General features: G+C 44.0%; 3 protein-coding genes and 1 non-coding gene across 9 annotated transcripts; 3 read left to right on the top strand and 1 right to left on the bottom strand.

The window, feature by feature from the left end:
* The first annotated feature begins 198 nt into the window (after positions 1-198).
* LOC110505005 (N-alpha-acetyltransferase 15, NatA auxiliary subunit) lies at positions 199-13,554 on the top strand. The gene is made up of 20 exons (XM_021583935.3): positions 199-699; positions 2,453-2,537; positions 2,678-2,782; positions 3,271-3,428; positions 3,533-3,667; positions 3,848-4,001; positions 4,152-4,271; positions 4,437-4,532; positions 4,697-4,803; positions 4,912-4,984; positions 5,065-5,234; positions 5,372-5,524; positions 5,639-5,767; positions 5,889-6,102; positions 10,898-11,091; positions 11,332-11,440; positions 11,538-11,636; positions 11,831-11,974; positions 12,080-12,177; positions 12,354-13,554. The coding sequence occupies exons 1-20, from the start codon at positions 646-648 to the stop codon at positions 12,564-12,566; spliced, it is 2,610 nt and encodes an 869-aa protein (XP_021439610.1). The 5' UTR covers positions 199-645; the 3' UTR covers positions 12,567-13,554.
* LOC118946086 (small nucleolar RNA SNORA18) lies at positions 11,123-11,257 on the top strand. Its single transcript, XR_005041272.1, has one exon. It is a non-coding gene; the product is annotated as a small nucleolar RNA SNORA18 (small nucleolar RNA).
* ugl (ureidoglycolate lyase) lies at positions 13,357-22,091 on the bottom strand. 6 transcript variants are annotated; one of them, XM_021583937.3, is made up of 15 exons: positions 20,944-22,091; positions 19,477-19,605; positions 19,109-19,327; positions 18,725-18,815; positions 18,370-18,446; positions 17,838-17,948; positions 17,645-17,704; positions 17,285-17,441; positions 16,794-16,992; positions 14,919-14,997; positions 14,667-14,759; positions 14,485-14,557; positions 14,311-14,378; positions 14,077-14,207; positions 13,357-13,898 (listed from the first exon to the last, which is right to left on the bottom strand). In XM_021583937.3, the coding sequence occupies exons 2-15, from the start codon at positions 19,591-19,593 to the stop codon at positions 13,727-13,729; spliced, it is 1,647 nt and encodes a 548-aa protein (XP_021439612.2). In that variant the 5' UTR covers positions 19,594-19,605; positions 20,944-22,091; the 3' UTR covers positions 13,357-13,726. The 6 variants fall into 6 exon arrangements, with proteins under 6 accessions (XP_021439612.2, XP_090075783.1, XP_090075785.1 ...); XM_090219657.1 differs by having other exon boundaries at positions 13,357-13,944; positions 20,944-21,691; XM_090219659.1 differs by having other exon boundaries at positions 19,089-19,327; positions 20,944-21,208.
* LOC110505008 (ras-related protein Rab-33B) lies at positions 20,286-23,379 on the top strand. Its single transcript, XM_021583939.3, has 2 exons — positions 20,286-20,847; positions 21,207-23,379. Exons 1-2 carry the CDS (start codon positions 20,617-20,619, stop codon positions 21,693-21,695), a joined length of 720 nt encoding a protein of 239 aa, XP_021439614.3. The 5' UTR covers positions 20,286-20,616; the 3' UTR covers positions 21,696-23,379.
* Positions 23,380-26,478: the final 3,099 nt, after the last annotated feature.

Raw genomic sequence — 26,478 nt, 5'->3', positions numbered from 1 at the left:
AGTGTTCCTAAAATAAAGTACACACTCGAACCATTTACAGTAAAATTTTGCAATAACATATTCACTTCTATATGTCATGTTTTTACGACTATGATGCAAATGTCATGTTTTTACGTCTATAATGCAAACCACATAACAGTGATGACAATGCTGCAATGATGGCTAATTGCTACGGAAATGGACTGTAATCTTATCTAATTCATTTTTTTAAAAATTATTTCTGTCTGGGGCTGGGCACGGTGCCATGTAGCTAGCTCTGGAGAACCCAAGATTGGAATTATGAGAACAGAGAAAAATATATTTTACATCACGTCTATTGCAGAACCAAAGTGATGCACTATAACACGTTCCCTTCCATAATTGTCTTTGGTTGATTGATTACATTTGTGACTTTTCAGTTTGACAATTTTGCACTGTACAGCAGCAGCACGCACACAGACCCAGAGAGCAGCTTGACCCGGAGGAGAAGGCGGCCATTTTGGTCTGAAGGGGGCCTTGGCTGTCACCACGTGAGGAAGAAGAGCCCGAAAGAGAGCGAGACAATTCCGGGAGCTTTGACTCGAAGAGACCAAGAGGGGAGAGAGAGAGAGGAAACTTCGATTCTGATTCATGCGCGAAGCTACAGAAGAGTAGCCAGATTACAGAATGCCCTCAATTACTCTACCGCCGAAGGAGAATGCTCTATTCAAGAGAATATTGGTAAGTACATAGCTGCCGCTAGCTAGTTACGTTAGCTAACTTGCTAAATATAGCAAGCTAGCTAACTTGCGCACGTTACAGTAGCTACTCTACATGACCAGTAGCTAGCTAGCGTCGATTCGATTTGAAATAAAACAGCATGTATTCATGTTGTATCGTTAGTTGACATATGTTGTTCCTTCCATCACACTCTCAACGATTGTAACGTTATAGCTAACTCGTGGGCTAGTATGTGGCGAGGCACTCGGAATGGCCTGATTGTCATCATTAGCTTGTTAGTTAGCGGTTTCAGTTTTACACCGTTTACTAACTAGCTAGTTATCATGAAACATGGCTAACAAGCGAGTAAACTCAATAACTTGTTATATGTTGTATCAGTTTGTTGTAGCGGACTGGTTCAAAATAAACGCATGACTTTGCTCCAAAACATGATTGGCAAGGAACGTTTGCTAGCTACGGCTAGATAAGTTGCCTAACGTAGGAAGCTAGCTCGCTGCAAGCTCATTCTACACCAACCGCACAGGTACTTCATCATTACTCAGCATTTTAGCAACAAGAGAAACTATAACAAGCTATGAAGCTAGATAGGCGTTACATTTAACATGCTCAACGTATGTGCAGTGTTGTCCCCAAATATATTACTGCAAACAGCGGTATGTTAAGTATTGCAATCCTTTACCACAGATTGCAGTTAGCTAACACAACTTAGCTACCCAGCCAGCTAGCTGTCACTCACGCTTTACTGAATCACATATAATATGGGAACTAATTATAAACAATTAGCTTCCTATCATACCAGCTATGTGCACACGTTTAGTCTACTTTGCTGAATATTGAGCACCATTCACACAACCATTTCCCATTTCTGGACATGGTGTTTAACAATGTTGGTGTTATTGGCGAAGTTAGGTTGTGTCAATAGCTCGGCATTTCTCTAGGCCTGCAAATACAAGTAAGCCACATCTACAGTGTTGGATATAAACTTTCAGATTAGTTGCCAACATATGTTTATTCATAAGTATACTCATATATTTTTGAGCAATTATGTATATTGAGGAAAGTACATTACTGAATATATTTCTACAGGGTTGGTTCTCTGCAGAAGAAAAAAATCCACTCTGATGCAAGGCGAACATTTCTTTACCTTAGTTCCTTGCATTACTTTACTCTGCAAATATAATAGTAATTCATTGGCCAATGCTGTTTGAGGAGAGCTCGCAAGGTTGTAAATGCTTACCACAAGTGTGTTTTATGTAGATGTGAATTGTCTGTTTCCACTCAGAGCCTCTAATGTTCTGTACAACATTCTGAAAACGTTTGTTTTAGTTGCTGTGTTGAATGCTCCTCAGTTTCCTTGGAGCCCCTGCCTTCTCCCTATGCCAGTGTGGATTCCCGGGTATTAGCGTTATGCGGGGAATTGGCAGGCTGATCACTGAGGTGCTAGGCCACACTGTGCTGACCCAGGCAGATAGGAATCTACGTCTGACTGGTTCTCTAATCACTGCATCTCATCACCCACCTGACCACACATTCACACAAAGCTAGATGTTTTTTCAGACCCAATCAATCAAGATAATACTTACTGTATTGGGTTGTGGTGAGCTACTGTCCCTGCTTGCTGGCAGGGTGGTATCACCAGACAACCTACCCAAAAGTGTTATTTGTAACTGTATTTGGGTGATTCATCAGATCTGAACTCTAAGAACAGGCTTTGCAAAAACCTTGATGACAACACACCTCTCCCCTGTTGCAGAGATGCTATGAGCACAAGCAGTACAGAAATGGACTCAAGTTCTGCAAACAGATCCTCTCCAACCCAAAGTTCGCCGAGCATGGAGGTAAGGCCTGCTTCAACAGCCACTACTCACTTATCTTTCGGTGGTTGGAACATCAGTGTTGGTAATTCATTTCTTGGCCTAATTAAGTGTTTTGGCTGTGACTTGACACTAGTTCCTTTTCTCCCTCATCTGTCCCTCAGAGACGCTGGCGATGAAGGGACTGACCCTGAACTGTCTGGGGAAAAAGGAGGATGCGTACGAGCTGGTGAGACGAGGCCTGCGCAACGACCTCAAGAGCCATGTCTGTATCCTTTTATACTAGGGCTAATGAGGTGAGGGTTCATATGAACCTCCTAGTCGGAGGCGGGAAGACATTCACCAAAAGCTCGACATCATAATAAGCCCAAACTTTTTACTCCATCCCACAAGCCCTTACTGCGCCATGTCTACTGCACATAATCCAGGCAGGGAATGGGAGCGTGCTAGATTGGCTCTGACTGTTACTGTGACATCTAATAATATAGGCTTGGTTGCATTGATACAGGGTTCACTGTTTTCATTTGTCACCATGAGTATTAGCTTTCTTTTTTGCCTTGAAATGTAGTCATGTGTTTTTAGTAGTCCTCCAAATGGGGTGTTTTAGCGAGGGATTTAATTTCTGAGGTTTGTATATATTTTTTTTTAGTAGGCAAGTCAGTTAATAAGAACAAAATCTTATTTACAATGATGGCCTACCCCTGGTTTAGTGTGTGTGTAGTCTGTTGTTTTGCCTCCTTAACCTTTGCTCTCCCAGGCTGGCATGTGTATGGTCTGCTGCAGCGGTCGGATAAGAAGTACGACGAGGCCATCAAATGCTACCGCAATGCTCTGAAGTGGGACAAGGACAACCTGCAGATCCTCAGGGACCTTTCTCTTCTCCAAATCCAGATGAGAGACCTGGAGGGCTACAGGGTGAGGACCCAGAGACGGACCGTGTGTGCACGCATGTCTCCACTCATAAGTATGAGCTCCTGCTGTGTATAATAATTATTCTGTTACGCTCTCTCTCTCTGCAGGAGACCCGCTATCAGCTCCTGCAGCTGCGTCCCGCGCAGAGGGCCTCATGGATCGGCTACGCCGTGGCCTACCACCTGCTGGAGGACTTTGAGATGGCCGCCAAGATCGTTGAAGAGTTTCGCAAAACGCAACAGGTGAGCTTGACCTCTTTGACCTCTGTGTCTTTGAGTCGAATAATTCTCATTGGGTGCTCTGTAGAGTTCCTGTATCACCCATCTGTATACATTTTACGGATTGGTCACCCTGCCTGGATCAGTACACCCGATTGGTCACTGCCTGTGTCAGTAAATGTGGTGGGTGGTGCTGTGTTTCAGACGTCACCAGACAAAGTGGACTATGAGTACAGTGAGCTGCTGCTGTACCAGAACCAGGTGCTCAGGGAGGCGGGGCTGTTCAAGGAAGCACTGGAGCACCTCACCACCTATGAGAAACAGATCTGTGACAAGCTTGCTGTGGAGGAGACACGAGGTGTGTGTGTGTGTGTGAGCGAGAGAAGGGGTGAAAGTGCATGTGAAAGTGTGTATTGGGTGTTTTAATCCTAAAGTGTGTGAGAGTTTAGGGTTGTGTTTGTAGATCTATGTATAACATGTGATTCATGTGAACCTATTTATTGCTTAGGAGAGCTGCTACTGCAGCTAGACCGCTCGGAGGAGGCCACTGAGGTCTACCGACAACTCCAGGAGAGGAACCCTGAGAACTGGGCCTACTACCAGGGTCTGGAGAAAGCACTGAAACCAGGTATCCTTTAAACCCTCACTGCTACCCACCCCATTCCCACTGGACCCTCTCTGGTCCCCTCTTTAGCATGGGTCCTCTCACTACATGTGTTTGGTAGATTCTCTGACCAGATTTGAATCTCCGTATGAATGGCATGCTCTGACTGTTGGCTTCTTGTGTTCCCAGCTTGCATAGAGGAGAGGCAGAAGCTCTATGAGGAGGCGTGGGTGAAGTATCCCAAAGGACTTGTTCCCCGGAGGCTGCCTCTCACCTTCCTAACAGGTACATAAATAAGCCATTATCACTACTATTACTGTGTAATTATCCGTGGTGTGACGGCCTTTCAAGACGATGGCTGATAGACACAAGCATGTTGAAACGTGGTCTGTGGAACACCGGAGGATGGGGTGTTGAGGAGCTCCATTCACTTCTTGTTTTCTTTTCAGGTGAGAAGTTCCGTGAATGTCTGGACTGCTATCTGAGGATGAACTTCAGTAAAGGCTGTCCGCCCGTCTTCACAACTCTGAAGTCCCTGTATCACGACAAGGAGAAGGTGAGGGAGAACCACTGCCATTCCGTAGGCTCCAGCAAGTCACTGAAGTAACATGCCTGGACTGAGATGTCAGGGTGATCTTGTGTTTGCTTGTTCCTCTCCGTGTAGTTGTCCATCATTGAAGAATTAGTGGTTGGATATGAGACGTGTTTGAAAAGCTGTCGAAAGTTCAATCAAAGTGGTGAGTGCGATCAGATTTTCATGTTTTATGAAATCTAATAGGAACCGTATTAGAATCTCTAATTATGGTGTGTGTATTAGATGACGGTAAGGAGGAGCCCCCCACCACTCTGCTGTGGGTCCAGTATTTCCTGGCTCAGCACTTTGACCACGTGGGCCAGCAGACGCTAGCCCTGGACTACATCAACACAGCAATCGAGAGCACACCCACGCTCATAGAACTGTTCCTCATCAAGGCCAAAATATACAAGGTAACCCACACACAGCCGTTGAGAGCACCCCCGCAATCGTAGAATTGTTCCTCAAGGCACACATTTTCTAGACATGTCATTATAGTGAAGATTTACAGTGTAACACTCTCTCTCTCTTCCTATCTTTGTCTCTGTAGCATGCAGGTAACATAAAGGAAGCAGCCAGGTGGATGGATGAGGCCCAGGCTCTGGACACTGCTGACCGCTTCATCAACTCAAAGTGTGCCAAGTACATGTTGAAGGCCGGCCTGGTCAAAGAGGCAGAAGAGATGTGCTCCAAGTTCACAAGGGTCAGTCAGTGTTTGTGTGTTAAGCTGTCAATGTGACTGTACATTGTGTGTTGCCTTAAAACCCTTTGTGTGTGTGTGTGTGTGGTGGTAACTGTGGGTATCGGTGTGTTTCAGGAGGGTGCATCAGCGGTAGAGAATCTGAATGAGATGCAGTGTATGTGGTACCAGACAGAATGTGCTCTGGCCTACAAGTCCATGAACAAGTTTGGAGACGCACTCAAGAAGTGCCACGAGATCGAGAGGGTAAGTTTTCTAACTGGGGGGCAGATTCCCTAACGGGGGTTAAACCTGTATAGATGGCCCAGTGGTAGTACAGGTCTGGTCAGTGGTTGGATTGCCTCATCATATCCATTTGTCCCATTAGCATTTTGTGGAGATCACAGACGACCAGTTCGACTTCCACACATACTGCATGAGGAAAATGACGCTGCGATCCTATGTGGACCTGCTCAAGCTGGAGGACGTGCTGCGCATGCACCCCTTCTATTACAAAGCTGCCCGCACCGCCATTCAGATCTACCTCGGTCTGCACGACAACCCACTCACCGACGACAACAAGGAACACCAGGCGGACGCCGGTACGTATTGTGTGTGTGAGAGTGCAAGACCCCAAACTGACGCTTGTTTGGTATTGCTAATTTGATGATTTACACACTGGTTTTTGGTTTGGTGTAGTGCAAAGTTCCCTCTAATGTTTTTTAGCACTGAGCAAATTCCAGTTCTGCTGAGCACAAACTTGAACTTTGTGAAAATTCGGTGCAACTTCCAGCGTGCGTTTGCTGTGAAGAGACTGTACCCGCTTTAAATTAGAAAATCTGACAGGACAGGTGGATTAACAAAAAGCTAAGCTGTGTTTTGCTATATTGCACTTGTGATTTCATGAATATAAATATTTGTAGTAATATTATTTGAATGTGGCGCTCTGCAATTCCCACTAACGGGATGGTTTGCGTCAATAAGCTAAATAAAGGTAACTTTTTTTTTTTCACTTTAAATTATTTTATTTTTTTACAAATCCTGTCTCAAAATAAAACACTGCCCCTTTAAGAGGAAAAAAAGCTCTTTACCTGACTTGCTTTTCACAGATGTCTAGAAATGTATACTTTTTTGTGCTCTTGTAAGAAGCAATCCCTCACCAAGAGCCCAGTTATAGATAATTTGTAGTCAGCAAATGACTCGAACTAGCAAAGGATATGAACAAAATGTGCACACGTGGCTACATGCAGCTCTCGCTTTGATCTCAAAACAAGCTCATCTATTCATGACTGCTCATGCTGGAAACAGTCCAGTTCAAGGTAAATTGCACAAATCCACATATGGCAATGATCTATTTGCGTATAGGCCTACTGTACCGCTGTTTAAATAGACCAGTGTAGCATAGAGTACAGGCTGAGTAGTGCGTCAATGCAATAGAATCCTACTCGGATGCATTCTGCCTACAACAAAATCTCTTGTGCTGATTTAATCACAATTGCCACAGTAAAGCAAAACTGTGTTTAAACCTCTTGGAACTACCCATCCCGGATCTGGGAGATTTGTCATCAACTACACTAATTAGCATAGCGCTACGGTCAAAAAATATTACTAGAAAATATTCATTCATGAAATCACAAGTGAAATATAGTGAAACACAGCTTAACCTTTTGTTTATCACCCTGTCATCTCAGATTTTGAAATTATGCTTTACAGCCAAAGCAAGACAAGCGTTGGTGTAAGTTTATCGATAGCCTAGCATAGCATTATGTCCAGCTAGCAGCAGGAAGCTTGGTCACAAATCAGAAAAGCAATCAAATTAATCGTTTACCCTTGATCTTCAGATGTTTTCACTCACAAGACTCCCAGTTAGAAAGCAAATGTTCCTTTTGTTCCATAAAGATTATTTTTATACCCAAAATACCTCAGTTTGTTGGTCACGTTATGTTGAGAAATCCACCGGAAATACGACAAATTATATCCATAATATTGACAGAAACATGGCAAATCAATCCTCAAGGTGTTTTTCAAATATTCTATTCGATAATACACTGCTCAAAAAAATTAAGGGGACACTAAAATAACACATCCTAGATCTGAATGAATGAAATATTATTATTAAATACCTTTTTCTTTACATAGTTGAATGTGCTGACAACAAAATCACACACAAATTATCAATGGAAATCAAATTTATCAACCCATGGTCTGGATTTGGAGTCACACTCAAAATTAAAGTGGAAAACCACGCTACAGGCTGATCCAACTTTGATGTAATGTCCTTAAAACAAGTCAAAATGAGGCTCAGTAGTGTGTGTGGCCTCCACGTGCCTGTATGACCTCCCTACAACGCCTGGGCATGCTCCTGATGAGGTGGCGGATGGTCTCCTGAGGGATCTCCCAGACCTGGACTAAAGCATCTGCCAACTCCTCGACAGTCTGTGGTGCAACGTGGCGTTGGTGGATGTAGCGCGACATGATGTCCCAGATGTGCTCAATTGGATTCAGGTCTGGGGAACGGGGGGGGGGGGGGGGGGCAGTCCATAGCATCAATGCCTTCCTCTTTCAGGAACTGCAGACACACTCCAGCCACATGAGGTCTAGCATTGTCTTGCATTAGGAGGAACCCAGGGCCAACCGCACCAGCATATGGTCTCACAAGGGGTCTGAGGATCTCATCTCGGTACCTAATGGCAGTCAGGCTACCTCTGGCGAGCACATGGAGGGCTGTGCGGCCCCCCAAAGAAATGCCACCCCACACCATGACTGACCCACCGCCAAACCGGTCATGCTGGAGGATGTTGCAGGCAGCAGAACGTTCTCCACGGCGTCTCCAGACTGTCACGTCTGTCACGTGCTCAGTGTGAACCTGCTTTAATCTGTGAAGAGCACAGGGCGCCAGTGGCGAATTTGCCAATCTTGGTGTTCTCTGGCAAATGAAAAACATCCTGCACGGTGTTGGGCTGTATGCACAACCCCCACCTGTGGACGTCGGGCCCTCATACCACCCTTATGGAGTCTGTTTCTTACCGTTTGAGCAGACACATGCACATTTGTGGCCTGCTGGAGGTCATTTTGCAGGGCTCTGGCAGTGCTCCTCCTGCTCCTCCTTGCACAAAGGCAGAGGTAGCGGTCCTGCTGCTGGGTTGTTGCCCTCCTACGGCTTCCTCCACGTCTCCTGATGTACTGGCCTGTCTCCTGGTAGCGCCTCCATGCTCTGGACACTACGCTGACAGACACAGCAAACCTTCTCGCCACAGCTCGCATTGATGTGCCATCCTGGATGAGCTGCACTACCTGAGCCACTTGCGTGGGTTGTAGATTCCGTCTCATGCTACCACTAGAGTGAAAGCATCGCCAGCATTCAAAAGTGACCAAAACATCAGCCAGGAAGCATAGGAACTGAGAAGTGGTCTGTGGTCCCCACCTGCAGAACCACTCCTTTATTGAGGGTGTCTTGCTAATTGCCTATAATTTCCACCTGTTGTCTATTCCATTTGCACAACAGCATGTGAAATTTATTGTCAATCTGTGTTGCTTCCTAAGTGGACAGTTTGATTTCACAGAAGTGTGATTGACTTGGAGTTACATTGTGTTGTTTAAGTGTTATCTTTATTTTTTTGAGCAGTGTAAATCAACCGGGACAATTGGCTTTTCAGTTGGAGAGAGGAAAAATGACTACCCCTGTCTTTTACGCAAGAATCACTGAGAGCCCTCAGCTGGCCACTTACGCAATGTAGTTGTTTAGGCTCATTCTTCAACATAAAGGCGGGAAACTACGTCAATGCTGTAGACACCCTAGGGAATACGTAGAAAAGGGAATCTTTCAATGGCCAATAGGGGTGCATAGGAACACAACGGTTTCAAAACATGAGTCACTTCCTGATTTGATTTTTCTTAGACTTTCGCCTGCAATATCAGTTCTGTTATACTAACAGACGACAATATTCTTACAGTTTTGGAAACTTTAGAATGTTTTCTATCCTAAGCTGTCAATTATATGCATATTCTAGCATCTGGTTCTGAGAAATAGGCCGTTTACTTTGGAAACGTTATTTTTCCAAAAATTAAAATAGTGTCTCCTAGCTTCAAGAGGTTATTAACAGGGAAACCTGAAGAACAGTGGTCACCAATCTTTTCTGAGTCGAGATCACTTTCAGAGTCAAAATGCAAGCAGAGATCTACCCCTCACATTTTCTTAACCACGACTTGAAAAACATAAGCCTATGCAACATTAACAATGAGGTTTGTGCAGTAAGTTATAGGCCCAATACATTATCACAGCAATTGGCCTGCCAATGCATTGTTGGTCGGGCCATTTTTGAAAAATGATGTACAACATTTTGAGGTAGGCTATATGATCACACCGGTAATAGATACGTTGTATTATTTGTGAGACACTGCTGATTGAACATGCATTTTAAATAGTTCGCTTTTTATTTTCATTTTACCGGGCTGATGACGTCTGCATCTGATGGTCAGTCAGAGAGCAGCCGACTAAGGGTCCGCCTCTCAACATCCCTCCGCTCTCCCTTTCCTCCACTGACACTGACCAAAAAGGGACACCGTCTTCCAGCTGATGGCGAATCTCGAGTAGCACCGCAGTATTTCTGCCTCATGCACAAATTCATGTTACTCCTATGAAGTCGCTAATACTAAAGCAAGCCTAGAGATGCACTTTCCTACTCTTTATTTACTGCTGCAGTGCTTGTTGTAGTGCTGTGTGGGAATAGGACGAACTTGGATTTAATAGCTTATAAAAGTGTTGACAGTGCTGAGTAAGAACTCTCATAAAAACAGCATCTCTTTGCTGTATTCGTTGAGTCTCTAGTCATGGTTTTAAATGTTAAGAAATCTCACCGTATCAACTTTGCTGTAGCTTTCTTTTATGCCTGCTATGTTACTGCAGACACGGTAATCTTGAGCCATTCGATTGGCCAGCGGTAGGCCTATAGTGCACCTGATTTGCTCTCCGGGCCTGCCGGGAAGGCAGAGTTTGTACATTCAGACACATGAAATGGTTCAAAATGGCAAGCTTGCCTGCCCGGCGCGCAGGGCAGCTGAATCTGGTGCACTTAACGCCAACAACCGGAGATGGAAAAAAAATAGGAACAAGGCTTTCATTCGTTTTTTTTATGATCGATTAGGAATGCCTTGGAGATCGACTAGTTGATCTCAATCAACCGGTTGGTGACCACTGCTCTAGAAAGTGAACATCACTCAAATCTCTTGCAACTCTCTGAGTGCTGACATTTCTTCTGCGAAGCAGTCTTGGGCTACTGTGTGCCCACGCGCAGCTTAGAGGGAACATTGGTGTAGTGTCTTGATTTGTAAATGATCCCAGTGTCTGAGAGAAATGACACGGGCCCGTCTGTCCCTGTGCTGGTGCTTGTCCCACAGAGAACCTGAATGACAAGGAGCTAAAGAAGCTTAGGAACAAGCAGAGACGAGCCCAGAAGAAAGCCCAACTAGAGGAGGAGAAGAAGAACGCAGAGAAAGAGAAGCAGCTGAAGAACCAGAAGAAGAAGAAAGAAGATGACGACGAGGAGATCGGAGGACCAAAGGAGGAGCTCATACCAGACAAACTGGCCAAGGTGTGTGTGGCCTGTAAAAGATGAAGGAATGACTGAGGCCTATCCCGACAAGACTCCTCACAGTGAGCCCTAGTCGTTGGAAATGCCTCAAAGAACAAACCTGTGGTTTCGCTTTACCCTCATGGCTACTGCCATTAGCCCTGTGGGATATCACTGCAGAACATGGTGAAATTACACTAAGGAGACTGAACAGTTTTTTGGGGGGATAAGACCCATGACATTGTTTTCTTCCCCCTGTAGGTGGAGAACCCACTAGAGGAGGCAGTGAAGTTTTTAACCCCCCTGAAAAACCTGGTGAAGAACAAGATTGAGACTCACCTCCTGGCCTTCGAGATCTACTTCAGGAAAGGTAAAGGAACGAGAAGCTGATTGACGTTCTGACACGAAGAATCTGGTACTTTAGTCAAAAAAAAATGTAAACAGATCTGTTGCTTTCCCTCTCGTAGAGAAGTACCTGCTGATGTTGCAGTCGGTGAAGAGAGCATTCTCCATGGAGCCCTCTCACCCCTGGCTGCACCAGTGTCTAGTGCGCTTCTTCAAAGGAGGTACAGTTTAGTAGAGCTTCTGCCACCTGTCATTTGGCCAGGCTGTTGGGCCATGTCATCATCCAAACTCCATGGATTTAAGATACCCTCACCGCCATCTGTCTCTGAACCCTATGTTGATTGTTGCTGGAATAGTTGTCTGTGTTTTGGTACAAACAACTCTACCATGTTCTGATTCTGTGTGTATTCCTCAGTGTCTGACAGTAAGGACCTACCGGAGGCTGTGCGGACTGTTTTGAAGCAGGAAATCTCACGGCTGTTTGGGGAGAGCAACCCCCAGAACTTTAACAAGAACTACCTGAGCCAACACTCCAACTCTATACCACACCGCGTGGCTGGTACGTACCCGCACTACCTGACTCAACAGTCCACATGAGACTTCACCATAACTACACACACACTGTCAACTTGTAACTGAAAAGTTCCACGCTGTCCCCCTGCAGCTGCTAAGATGATGTTTTATCTGGACCCGTCCTCTGACAAGATGGCCTCTGAGCTGGCTACAGCGCCAGATGAGTCCCTCACTGGGAGAAGCATCACGGTGAGCGCTTACTCACTGCACTAATTCTTGCGCAGCATTGTTATATTTAAATGTATCAAGTACCTTTGGCACAGTAGTCCCACACCTGAACCAGAAACAACATTAGGGAAAAAGGCAAGGAATAATGTCAAATGTCTGTGTGACCCAAGTCTAAGACACCTTATCTTTCCTGTCAGATCTGCACAGATGTGCTGGAGGCGCTGCGTGAGGGCAATCTCGGCGATGGGCAGCAGAAGGCAGCGGAGGCGTACCGCGCCGCGTGTAACAAGCTGTACCCCCACACCTTGGCCTTCATGCCCCCTGGCTATGAGGACAACGCCACCTCCACCATCAGCGCCAACGGAGACCTGTCAGCAGGCGAGCACGACGACATGGCCAACGACATGTGAGAGGGGAGCGAGGGATGGGATGGGAGGGGAGGAGCATAGAAGCTGCCAGCCGCTAGTCTGCCAACAACACCCCAGCTACGGTTGTTTGTGAATGCCCCCTGCAGTGCACTGACCTGGACTGAGAGAGCCGCGAAGAGGAGGGAAAAACAAATGCGCATTTTACTATTTTTTTTTTTTTAAACCCTGTTGACATCTCTTCTTTAACTGAACAAAATAAAACTGTATAAGAAAAGAAAAGTGTTAGGGTGGCTGCCGTTAAGTCAGGTTTTTACTCCTGTGTTTTCACGCCTGTGTTTCTCCTGTATGTGCATCTGCTTCTCACGTTTTTAAAGGTAATTTATATATTAAAAACAAAGAATTTAAAACATTTGCAAAAATTGAAAGATTATAAATTGTGGTGGTGATGGAGGATTGTGGTTTTACCTGTGAGCTGGCAAGTGCCAAAAATGAAAAGGTGGAACTTTATAAAAGGAGACATCACTTGTTTCCCAGGGGAGGCGTAGCAGCGATGCACTCAGTTAATCAGCTACTGAGCTCAAGCAGTCCTCTGCTCTGCCACAAGGTGGTGCAGCGGTAGAGGTCCCGGCGTGGCCTCCAGGAGGGAACAGGACACGACTGATCTGAATGCAGAGACACAGAGCTCAATGCTCACCTGGAGTGCTGTATGACTGACAAATGTGCAGATTTCTGTTTTCCTTTTCCGCTCTGTATTTTCCTTCCTAGTTTTACCCATGTGAAAGTCCCATGAAACCACTTCCTGATAAAGCAAAAACACACTGACACTCTACAGTTAGTGGGGTTTGTTTTGGGGTTTTATTTCTGTTTATTGGTCAAATGTTATAGGCTCATCCAATGTTACCAATCCATCTTTTATTTTTTTTGAGAAAGGCGTTTGTCAATCATACTGAGTTCTGCACACAGACCACTCCTAACACACAGAGGACTTATCAATAACTAAAGTTGAATAAAAAGCTATTTCCTGATGCCATTTTTCCTGCAGAAGTTTGTATTTTATTCAAGGATTCCGGATCAGTATTGTTAAGAAAAACTCAAAATTATTTGAAGGGTCTTGAAGAGGAACACTTTTGCTCACGTTGCCTCACATGCTCACCGTAGGTACTATGAGGGGTGTAAATACAATGCAATGTTGGACAGTGATTTCAGAGTTTTGGTCTGGGCACGTCGCCTGCTGCCCCACCCTCATGCCTTTTGGCTTGAGAGCTGAGGAAGGTGTGGTCCAGGTTGAGGTAGGTGGTGAGGAACTCTGGGAAATCTCTCTTCTGGACAACCTCCAGGAACATGGCTGCAGCTGTCAACAACCTATGTTCCTCCCTAGAGGAGGGGGGGAAGAGTCAGGAGAGAACGGCAGAATAATGTCCTAGAAGGGTGGAAGAATTGGAGGCTCAAAGGAGAGGGAAGAGTGCAGAGACAAAGGAAACTTCTAGAAATGCAGAATGTTTGAGTTCTGAGTTATCTTGGAAACCTTGTGCTCTTATCCAACTCCTCCTACCTGACAGTGTGACAGCGTGTGACGACCTTCAGCTCCCCCATGACCTCCTGGGTCAGCTCTGTCACCAGACCCCGGGTGACCACCCTGCTATCATCCTCCAGCTGTGTCTGATGGCGGATCCACTGCCACACCTAGACACAAAACCCCACACAGACATCTCTCATGAAATGGATCCTGGACTCATGTTTTTTTGCAATGGGAAGTGCGGCACAGGATGACCTAAAGTGAACCTACCTGGGATCTGGAGATTTCTGCAGTTGCAGAATCCTCCACCTGTCCCCTGTAGAAGAAGTGACCTTTGCCTAGGGGAGACCCATGGAGCATTACATCAACATTACTCAATCACATATCCATCCCAAACCTTATAAGGATGCTGGTTCATTATGATGCATACTCTTGAATTCTCACCTTTGAGCCAAGCATCTATGAACAGGATTCCTACAGCGATGTTATACTTCAAGCCGTACAGGGTTACTCCACCCTAGAAGAACGTTTAGAGCAGTTCAGTACACGAGACGTGGAATGGTATTCCAGAGAGATGCATAGTGTAGTATAAATATACAGTAGCACAACGTTATTGAGTAACTGACCGCTGGCATACAGAGCAGGTCGTCGGGGGTAACCGTGAGGTCATCTCTAAGCTGGTGCATCTGGTTGTCACCCTGAGAATGCAGCTGGAAGAGCTGAGAAGAGAGTGATACAGAAAAGTGGGGAGAGTGACAAATCCAATTGTATTTGTCACCTTTGTAAACAACAGGTGTAGACTAACAGTGAAACGCTTACTGAGAAGACAACAGTTCCTTGAAAGGTATAGCTCAACAATTCCTACATTAAGCACTTACTTTCTGCATGGGCTCTATCAAGCCCAGGTCATACACCATGAAGCCATCAACACCAGCTTTGATCTCCAGTAACTTCAGTCTGAAATATGAGAAAGGGAGAAACAACATTTTTGCTAAATGGTGCAATTGGAGCCCAGTGAAATCGTAATTGAGCAATCAGTCGTCACTGCTGTTGTGTAATATGACCAAAAACACAGAACAGATCAGGATCAAATAGGCAAGAAATTGATACAGTACCAGTCAAAAATTTGGACACACCTACTCATTCGTGGCTTTTTCTTTATTTTTACTATTTTCAAACTTGCAGAATAATAGTGAAGACATCAAAACTAAAAAAAAACACATGGAATCATGTAACCAAAAAATTGTCAAACAAATGAAAATAGATTTTATATTCTTCAAAGTAGCCACCCTTTGCATTGATGACAGCTTTGTACACTCTTGGCATTCTCTCAACCAGCTTCCCCTGGAATGCTTTTCCAACAGTTTTGAAGGAGTTCCCACATATGCTGAGCACTTGTTGGCTGCTTTTCCTTCATTCTGAGGTCCAACTCATCCCATACCTTCTTAATTGGGTTGAGGTCAGGTGATTGTGGAGGTTAGGTCATCTGATGCAGCACTCCATCACTCTCCTTCTTGGTCTCCTTCTTACACAGCCTGGAGGTGTGTTTTGGGTCATTGTCCTGTTGAAAAACAACTGATAATCCTACTAAGTGCATACTAGATGGGATGGTGTATCGCTGCAGAATGATGTGGTAGCCATGCTGGTTAAGTGTGCCTTGAATTCTAAATAAATCACTGAAAGTGTCATCAGAAAAGCACCCTCACACATCCTCCTCCATGCTTCACGGTGGGAACCACACACGGAGGTCATCCGTTCACCTACTCTGCGTCTCATGAAGACACGGTGGTTGAAACCAAAAATCTACAATTTGGACTCATCAGACCAAAGGACAGATTTCCACCGGTCTAATGTCCATTGCTCTTGGTTCTTGGCCCAAGCAAGTCTCTTATTATTGGTGTCCTTTAGTAGTGGTTTCTTTGCAGCAATTCGGCCACGAAGGCCTGATTCACGCAGTCTCCTCTGAACAGTTGATGTTGAGATGTGTCTGTTACTTGAACTCTGTGAAGCATTTATTTGGGCTGACATTTCTGAGGTGCGGTTAATTTCTGAGGCTGGTAACTAACTTATCCTCTGCAGCAGAGGTAACTCTGGGTCTTCCTTTCCTGTGGCAGTCCTCATGAGAGCCAGTTTCATCATAGCGCTTGATGGTTTTTGCGACTGCACTTGAAGAGACTTGGAGTCCTTGAAATTTTCCAGATTGACAGACCTTCATGTTTTAAAGTAATGATGAATTGTCGTTTCTCTTTGCTTATTTGAGCTGTTCTCACCATAATATGGACTTGGTCTTTTACCAAATAGGGCTATCTTCTGTATACCACCCCTAGCTTGTCACAACACAACTGTTTTGCTCAAACACATTAAGAAGGAAAGAAATTCCACAAATGAACTTTTAACAAGGCACAACTATTAATTGAAATGCATTCCAGGTCGCTACCTCATGAAGCTGGTTGAGAGAATGCCAAGACTGCAAAGCTGTCATCAAGGCAAAGGGTGGCTACTTTGAAGAATCTCAAATATAAATTATATTTTGATGTTTAACACTTTTTAGTTACTACATTATTCCATTTGTGTTATTTAATTGTTTTGATGATTTCACTATTATTCTACAATGCAGAAAATAGTTTAAAAAAATAGTAAAAATAAAGAAAACCCATGGAAGGAGTAGGTGTGCCCAAACTTTTGACTGGTACTGTACATTAAGTGTATATATCAGATTACGTATAGATGACTGTGTAGAATAGGTTCTTCACCTGGTGACGTTGGCCAAGGCTGCTCTATAGGGGGCACTGTCCCTGTCCTGAGGCAGCAGCAGGGCTGCCATACCTCCAGTAGCCAGGGCTCCTCTACGGTGACATGTCTGGACCAGCAGGTCCATGTAGCTCCGCAGGAACAGCTTCTCCATGTTGACATACTTACTGCGGTCAGGGAGCAGGAAGGCCCCTCGGTGACCTGTCAGGCAATCATATGAACTTAAGATGACCTTTTGTAAACTAGTAGTCCAGTGATGTATCAAGATATACCCAGGGATAACCCATGTTTAGACAGCTGCTGCTTTCAGTTTTATAATAAGGTTAAACTGAGCTGTTTGGGACAGAATGGCCCCAATCTAAAAAACAACATGGTTGAAAGTTGAAAGCTGTCTTCTCCAACATTGCCAGAATAGAGACATTTTGTAGACCCATGAAAACCCTTAGTTTCTATGGAAAAGACAGGATATGACTGAGTGATTGAAGTCACTCACCAAACTTGTTGACAAAGGAGGCGGAATAATCCCAGATCCCACAGTTGAGTCCAGCGGAGTGATCCTTAAGCTCATACAGAATCTCCTCCATCTCAAATGCTGACAGCACATTTTCTATCAGCACGGTTGCCTTTATGCTGCCCACAGGCAGGCCCAGCTAGAGGATACAACACACACACACACACACACACACACACACACACACACACACACACACACACACACACACACACACACACACACACTTGTATTCAATGTTACTTATGATCAGTCATTTACTGTATATCTGAGAAGCAATCAAATAGCAAGTATGCTGTTCTAAAGTGTTTCACACCTTTACCATGTTGGCATGCTACAAACCTTCTGCTCTGTCCAGAGGAATATGTTGTTCCAAAGTCTCGCCTCCATGTAGCTCTCGACCTACCATGCATCGATGGTGGTGAGGAAAAGAGAGAGAGAGTAGTGGAGAGTTTGTTTTTTTATACCAGATCGTGTCAATCCTATTTGCTATTCTAACAGCCAATAACAGCACAGCTATCTACCATAGCCTTACTTTGGAAAGGTAGAAAAATGGCCCACTCTCGCTGTCGAACAACAGCTTGCCACAGTGGAACATGAGGAAGCCGAAATCACACAGCGGCCCTGGCACCTCTTTGCCTTTAACCTGCATACACACAAATGAATCAGCGCTGCTGAAATATCATCCACACAAAAATAAGGTGATGGTCAGGGGCTAACTTTCACTGGGAATGGGGGGGCATGTCCCCCCCCCCCAGTTTTATCATTGGAATGTGATACAAAGGGTGCAAGGGTGTGCTTTAGGACCATGCGGATGCCTCTGAGCTATCGGGTAGGCTTTTCTGAGTATTTTTTTTACTATATAAATATATATATATATATATTTTTTTTTGTGTGTATGTCCCCACCACTTCTAAAACCAAAGTTGCACCCCAGATGATGGTTGTAGACATAACATGATCATTTGGATGGCTCTACACTTTCAGCCAATCCAGATGTTGTATGCATGTAAACTGAGGTATTGAGATGAATTTGGACATCAGAGTGTTGAAGTTGGAACTCAATACCATCATGTTGTGTTCCACCATGTTCCAGGCTCTAGGGCGGAGCATCAGAACAGGAGCCTGGGATATCTTGGGGGCATCTGTTGGAGGACAGTAACAGTTGGGCGTATTCGTGAATAATAACAATGCAGGTCTTCATACAATATTCTGACCTGTAGGTCTACTTAAACATGGTGGAAAGTTATAAAGTCGACTAATGCAGGGTTTGTCATTCAAATATAAGATATTATAAAGTCCAGTTAAACAATCAAGATAGACTGTATACGTTTAGATTCAGATGATATGTGCCAACAAAACGCTTCCTGCCCTGGACCGAGCCCACCGTGAGTAATGGGTAATAGAGTGGATATAAACTCACTGGGAAATTGATTGTGCACCGCCCGGTAAACATTATAAATGCCTTTTATCTGGTTGTGGTACGTTGGGCAGTTTCCATCATCAAAATCAACCTGCAAGAGAAAAACAACACAGTCGTCTACATAGTGAAGAGGGCTTTTTTGGAATGCTCTGCCCACCAACAGATCCAGAATCACCTGATTTATACGTATTTTAACTTGTATATCAAATCCTCCTGATATCCAACATCCCTTGCCTTGTTGCAACATTCTAGACTGGGTACATACGTGACTGTTTCTGCATTCAACAATGTTACTTGTATGTTACATTCAACAACGTGTCAAACAAGGCTAATTGGCTAAATCTGACCCCTGAATATCCTTTACCTGTAAGCCCCATTGTGTACCTGTAGGCCCTGTGCAGGGGAACTGAGGGCCTGAATGAAGCGCTGGGTGTCACAGGGGGCCAGGTCCCCCACATCCACATGTCTCCTCTGCAGCCTCTGGGGGACTGGACGGACCCTCCAGCTAGGGTCGCTTCTTACGGGGGCTGTGACCTCACAGAACCCAGGTAGGTCACCTGACAGGTCCAGGTGGGTCTTCCTGGAGATTCTAAGCCTCAGGATCTTATACGACAGAAAGACACATACTGTATTAGACTAGGTTGATATACTGTATATTTTTTCGTGATCACTGATCACTTAGTTTGTCAACAAGTAGGCCTAGAGAAAACAAATATATTTGGAACAATGTATTAGTGCTTTTTTTGACCTACCTTGTCGACCTCTTCATCAAATGCTGAGACCAGTTCCTGTAGGAAGACCAGGGAGCCTGCGGTAAAGATGGTTCGATACTCAGCCTCCAACCCTGGGGGAGAGGGCTCTAGCTCCATGGTTATAGGATCCTGTGGGCCATAGTTATTACAATTGCAATAACATGCCTCAACTCTATGCAAAGAAATCATCAATCAACTGGGACATGACCATTTTAATGAAGTACTGTACGCTGTACATGAATATGTCTAGTTGGTTACTGACTGTCTATAGATAATGTTACAAACACAAGTTTACATGGATCAAAAAAGCACTGCAGCTTAACTTCAATAAAACTAGCAGGACAGAGCGGAAATGTGTGAACTTTCACCCGTCATGACAATAAAGAGAATGTTACAACATTTTAACAAACAACATTTGAACAAATTGTAATAGGTGGGAATGAGTACTCACGGACATGTTGATGCCTTTTTACACTACTGAAGTGGACTTTGGTAAGGTGCACCACTAACCATTGTTTGTTTTAGGTAAAGGTTAAAATCCACTTTCTAAAACATTAACAGGATTTTAAAGTGCTGACACACGTTCGAGATATTATCAAAAGTCTGAAAACCTATTCCTATTTGATTCAAATTGTATTTGGAAGAGATTTAGTACTGCAGTTCACTTCTGTGATATTCCCATGTAATGCTTATTTTAGTGTTTTGACTGGGCTCGGTAGGGAGCTGGGACGCGGGCTGCAGTTGTAAGCAACGACCCTCGTGTCGAATCTGATCCAATCCACAGCGTCTTTCATTTTCTTGGTTACCTCTCGCGAGAGTTGTGTTTTCTTTCGATGTTGTACGTGGCTTCAAATGTAATACAGGGCGGGGAAGGAGTTAGAAGGATGCTTAAAGTAGCAACCTGAGAATGTTATTCCAAAACTAATGCATGGTCATATGTTTATATTTGGAGGTTACAGATTTGTCACGAATGTCCAATTCCATTTGTATTGGGCGAGATTGCTTGTCTCATTTTGACAGCTCATCCAGCTAGCATTGGCGGAGACGCGGTTTTGCAAGCCGTAACAGCTCTGGGTTAACGTTAGCTAGGCAGCTACTGTAGTTTGCTAGCATATCCTCGATAATCAATAACCAAACAATATGGCAAGTGTGGAGTCGTCGACGGAATTCACTAGTTCGCTGACTGTCTCGTCTCATCTTCCGCCACCACGGACGCGGATTTTCAAGATCATCGTGATTGGGGACTCCGGTGTGGGCAAGACATGCCTAACCTACCAATTCTGTGCGGGCAAGTTTCCAGAGAAAACCGAGGCCACGATCGGGGTGGACTTTCGGGAGAAACTTATCGAGATTGACGGCGAGAAAATCAAGGTGAATAGATAGATTACATAAAACAAGTGAAATGATTGTTTGGGTTGTTCCAAAACAACACAACGTGGAAACAATTGACATATAAATGCAGTCTACCTCATCCACGTTGGAGTTGTTGTGGCATCAATTTCAAACGTCTCTTGTCTTTGATCATCTCAAGGGCAGTGGCAGAAGAGAACTATCTGTCTGGTGCGCTGACTGCCCTCTGCAGAATCATACATATTACAGTTCAGTTCATCCTCTGGCAAACTCACAGTGAATATAAGGTCTATCTAGGTACTGTATTTCATTTCCTTGGAGACTGACAACATTCCATAAAGAAGCTGTTCAGAGTGTGTTCATTTGACTTTCCCCTCCAGGTTCAGCTATGGGACACGGCAGGCCAGGAGCGTTTCCGTAAGAGCATGGTACAGCACTACTACCGCAACGTGCACGCTGTGGTGTTCGTGTACGACGTGACCAGTGCCGCCAGCTTCCGCAGCCTCCCGGCCTGGATCGAGGAGTGTAAGCAGCACGCTCTGGGCCAGGAAGTCCCGAGGATCCTGGTTGGAAACAAGTGTGACCTGCAGAACTCTGTCCAGGTGGGCACAGACTTGGCCCAGCAGTTTGCTGACGCCCACTCCATGCCCTTGTTCGAGACATCTGCCAAGAACCCCAGCAGCAATGGCCATGGTGACGGTAGCCATGGTAACAGTGATCACGTGGAGGCCATTTTCATGACGGTAGCCCACAAGCTGAAGTCCCAGAAGCCACTGATACTGAGCCAGCCGCCAGGGGGGGACACGGTGACCCTGACGAGGGGAAGGGACGAGGGCGAGGAGAAGGCGAGCTGGGCCTGCATGTGCTGAGAGAGAGCATTGGGGGGAGCAAGAGAAGAAGGTTGTGGGGAGATATAGGAATCAGGGTAGATTCCTCTACTTCCAATATCAGGGTAGATCCCCCCCCTCTAACAGTTAAGCACCTTTTTATTATTTAAGTGGATGTGTGGCCACCTGAGAGATGGGGTGATGTCATCATATTACAAGAGTTTAGGTGCCCTCAGTCAACACATAATTTCACTCACCTCCTGTGCTCCACCTTGACTGTGTGTTACCACACACATGTTCTGTGTTAGGAGGTAGTCCTGACGGTGTTAGCACTGTCATCATATGGTAAACATCTCAGTGACCTGGGAAAGCTAAGGATAAAAAGGAACTTGTTTGAAGTGAATCTTGTTGACGGGTTCCACTGAACTGTGTTTGAGCTAGAAAACTGTTGGCCAGATTGATGTACAACATATTCAATTTACACACACACACACACACACACACCTCAGAGTATACAGCGGGCAATATCAATACACCTCACTCAGGCGTTTCTGTACCAGAATACCCATCCATCGAGTTTATAATTGTGCCCCTACGCAAGTCCCACAATATACAAAAGTTTTCTTAAGCTAAGTTATGATCTTCTGTAGCATGTCTTGCATAAGTAACTTCTATAAAACAACTATTACAATATACAAAAAATACCAATGTATCTTAAATCTGTTCTAACTGTAACATGTTTTCTACCCTATGATGTCATCCCAAAGGCCTTCACTATCGTCACCATTGCTTTGTGCGTTTGGATCACAGCTGGTCCTGTGGTGCATCGTTTTACGTGTGTTTGTGAGAAGGATGTGTGGCACAACATTAGATCAGATCAGTTCAGTACTGTGAGTGCAGCACAGTGTGATGCTGCACAAACCACTCCGCCTGATGAGATCACTGTTGATGTGGGGCAAGACTCGTCATCATTCCCTCTTCATAATCTGCTTTGGCAAAGTCATGATGACAACTGCTATCAATGCATGGGTATCTTTATCTTTACAACAAGCCTGTAAAATGTGTCAAAAGTAGTAGTGGTGAGGAGATTGATTACCTGTATTGTTGCCGTTGAACCTTAGCTAAGAGACCTGCTTCTTTGAACATGGGACAGTTGCAAAGAAACCCCCCACCAGTGAAATGACCCTCTAATGAAGACGGTTGGTGTTTATGTACTGTATGTCAGATAACCTGGAAGTCTTGTCGTATAATTACCGTTTTTAGCCAGCAGAGAACAGATGCCACCCCACAGTATGTCCAACACAACAATTAGCTGCGCTAAAGTACTGTGGGCTTAGATAGCCTTTTCTCAGGATACAGTTCAATTAAAAGATATTCACTCTCCGACCTGTTGCCCTTAGATTGGTCTATAGAACTAGGCAAGGGGGGGAAATGGTAGGCTTTATCAATTGCCTTGCACTCTTGTTTTGCTTACATCTGCTTTAAATATTTGTGTTTATGTGTTCTGTTAGTGCTCTGTGTCATTAATTTGTCATTTCAGGTTAATCAATCATTTTTTTTCTGTTCATTTTATTTTGGCTATTTGATACAAAGGTATGTCTGTTTGAGAAAGACACTGTTTATTTTAACGAGACTGATCACTTCAGGAAATAATTCCTGCAATGGTTTATGGATTACATTAGAAATGTTATGTGTAACCTTGCAATAAAGCATCCTGAACATTTCAGCGCAATGTATGTCATTTCAGGTCGACATGTTCTTTTATCTGTGGGATGGGGGAGTTAAAAGAGTTCAACTATTGTTGTGTTGATCGTTTGTGGGAGCTGTCAGGGTATTACCACTTCAGGGTTGTTGTGATGGTGGAACACCTCGTTGTCATTCTCGCCATTGGTCAACGTTAGGCATGCCTAGCCTGACACCATCACCATGGAAACACAGGAGCGTACTAAAGGCAGGATTAACCTGGCGAGGGTCAAACCATGCTATTAGATTATTGAACATTCTGTCACCTTTGGCATTCAGTCAGACAATTGTAGCCTCAAGCCACCCACCTTGATCACTTACCAATACTGTGTTTTTCCTTTGGGAAGCAAAGAGTCACCACAAAATTAAACAAATCAAGTGTTGTACTCTATATTTGACAAATCATTTAAATTGTTTAGATGAAAGAACACTCATATTGTTCACCAAACCAGTCCACACAGGTGCTCGAGTTTCACTGAGGTTGGTGTTTTTGTGTAAAAAACACGTCAATGAACCCACACACAACGCCGCACAGGCCAACTGCAGCATGCCCAGAACAACGACCCTGCGCTGGTTTAATAAGGATCGGAACATTTTTTTTTCAATTTTCGCCTAAAATGACAACCAAATCTAACTGCCTGTAACAGAAACAGCAGCAGTTCAAACTTTAGAACCAATTTCCTACATTTGAATATAACAATTATTTTATCTATGGAACCCTCATGATGACAAATCAGAGCAAGATTACTGTATGTAAGTACATTATTTACCTTCAGACGTGAATGTAATCAAACCTGTTGTCGTGAAAAGTTTTTTGTTGTTGTGCCCTTTCCTCAAACAATAGCATGGTATTTTTTCACTGTAAAAGCTATTGTAAATTGGACAGTGCAGTTAGATTAACAACAATGGAAGCTTCCTGTCCATATAAGACATGTCTATGTCCTGGGAAATGTTCTTGTTACTTACAACGTCATGCTAATCACATTAGCACACGTTAGCTCAACTGTCCTGGTGGAGGGACACCGATCCCGTAGAGGTTTTTAACCCCTTCTCTGCCGGACACAAATAGCCATCGTTGTACTTCCTTCTCCTGTGACGTTGTCCTTCGTGTGCAAATGCTAAGAAGCGTTTTTAAATACGCTGTGACCACTCAACTATTGTCAACAAAGGTCAATTAATTACATTAATAATTTCATGTATTTGAACACACAGGGTGAATTCTTAAAAAGTGTGATGTCATAAACTAGGACAGCTTAATCCTGACGAGTTAATTTCTTACTAGACCGTTGCAGAGAAACCACATGATCAAAATCACATCACTTCATTGGTGTCACATCATTTAGTGGGTTAAAGCAAGCTTTAAACAGGAAGCTCACCCGTGAGCACATGGTCAGTGACAGCTATTTTTCTGTTTCGAAGTTAAGATGATAAAACTCATAAATAATGCACTGTTTTGCTTTACCAAACATAACTAGCTAAAGTAGAACAACATGGAGCAACTGAAGTAGGACAGCATGGAGCATTTGTGTCTTCCTAAGGCTTGTAGTTCCTGGAGGTGTTGTGTGTGTGTGTGTGTATATGTATATGGTGGCTCGACAAATGTATTTCAATGGATACGTCTTTTCCACTAAAACAAGGCAGGTTTGTCTGAAAAGGTGAACATGGTTTAGTCTGTACTGTATTCTGCCCTTCTTAAAGACCTGGCAACAAAGAAAGTATTTTTTAAACATCACGCTTTGGGCTGGATGTGTTAATGTGTAGTTCATACATACATAATCCATGAGCAGAATTACTCTCTTACCCCAATTAGCCATGACATCTCTAGTTTGAAAGTGACTGTTGTCTTGGAGCTGTGCCACGGCATTTTTCCTACATTTCCGCCCATGTGGGCCAGCCCACTAGCAATTTTAGTTCTAGCAAATGAGAGTCAGCCCCTCGCATTTGAGTGTGTGGTGGTTAATTTCTGTATTATCCAAAATGATGAGAGACAAACTTATCACACAAGTCAGAGTTATACTTAAACTAAATATTTATTCACTTATTAAAGGAGAGCAGGTCACACACACACACAAGTGAATGATGTGAGTGCTCTGCAACAACGATGGCTGGTCGACGAACCACCCTTAGATGATTCATGGAGAGCACCGACACAAAGGATACAAAGATCTTTTATAGTCTACATGACAAACAACAGATGTGTGGAATGGGTCATACGGTTGGGATTTGTATGAAAGAAATGAATAATTCACAGGAAACAAGATCTGCTGTAAAGACTGTTCTCATTGTGTGGAAACCAGGGTCTGGGCCCCAAAACAAGGTTCCTCTCATAATTATAGAAAACAGAAAGGAAAACGCAGCACACTGCTGCTCATGGTCCCAGGTGATATTTATTTACAACGTTTCAACCCTTAGGTTAGGCATTAGGCATCCATATCCCAGGTGGGGCTGGAAGGTCCTATATATAGGGGCAGTACTCAGTGACATCACTTCCTGAAACAGGATGTAAAAGAAAATGTATAACATAGTTTCACAATATGACCATTAAATGTATCAATCAATATATATGATCATACACAGGCAATGTGATCAGTATTTACAGTAATATACATACACATACAATATTAAATTAGGATTTAAAATTTTAAAAACAAAAACAGAATTTAGACATTGAAACTATTAAAACGGTTTCAAGATGTGATGGTCATTAAGGACAAAACCTCCCTTTCTACAGATCTCTATAGGAAAACGAGGGACAGGAACACCCTCCTTAGAGGTGACAGCTTTCATCCATGTCCACTTATTAAAAGTCTCCCTATAAGTCAATTCAGTCATATCAGAAGAATATGCAGATCTGATGCTTCTTATCAGGAACATTCCACAGGCCTCACACAAAGATTTAAAGAAAGAGGGTACAAAGACAATTGGGTAAAACATGTCAATGATAATTTTGAAGGACTAACAGTTGGATAGCCTTCAACCAAAAGTAAAAGAAAAAGCAGAACATGTCCAATAATGCTTTACGCAATACTCACCATTGGGGAAGGCCTTTAAGGACATTATCAAGAAGCACTGGTAAATTATT

The sequence above is a fragment of the Oncorhynchus mykiss genome, chromosome 25 (assembly GCF_057628025.1).
Source record: "Oncorhynchus mykiss isolate SJ-2025 chromosome 25, ASM5762802v1, whole genome shotgun sequence".
Lineage (NCBI taxonomy): Eukaryota > Metazoa > Chordata > Actinopteri > Salmoniformes > Salmonidae > Oncorhynchus > Oncorhynchus mykiss.
This window is presented reverse-complemented; position numbering and strand designations above follow the sequence as displayed.

Excerpts from the sequence above, each read along its gene's own strand:
- LOC110505008 (XM_021583939.3), top strand. The coding sequence starts at position 20,617 with ATGGCAAGTGTGGAGTCGTCGACGGAATTCACTAGTTCGCTGACTGTC. Across the intron at positions 20,848-21,206 it reads TTGACGGCGAGAAAATCAAG|GTTCAGCTATGGGACACGGC; the intron begins GTGAATAGATAG and ends TTTCCCCTCCAG.
- LOC110505005 (XM_021583935.3), top strand. The coding sequence starts at position 646 with ATGCCCTCAATTACTCTACCGCCGAAGGAGAATGCTCTATTCAAGAGA. Across the intron at positions 4,002-4,151 it reads TGCTGTGGAGGAGACACGAG|GAGAGCTGCTACTGCAGCTA; the intron begins GTGTGTGTGTGT and ends TTTATTGCTTAG. Across the intron at positions 6,103-10,897 it reads GGAACACCAGGCGGACGCCG|AGAACCTGAATGACAAGGAG; the intron begins GTACGTATTGTG and ends CTTGTCCCACAG.
- ugl (XM_021583936.3), bottom strand. Across the intron at positions 17,442-17,644 it reads TCCTCTGGACAGAGCAGAAG|CTGGGCCTGCCTGTGGGCAG; the intron begins GTTTGTAGCATG and ends TGTATCCTCTAG. Across the intron at positions 14,379-14,484 it reads CATAGATGCTTGGCTCAAAG|GCAAAGGTCACTTCTTCTAC; the intron begins GTGAGAATTCAA and ends GGTCTCCCCTAG.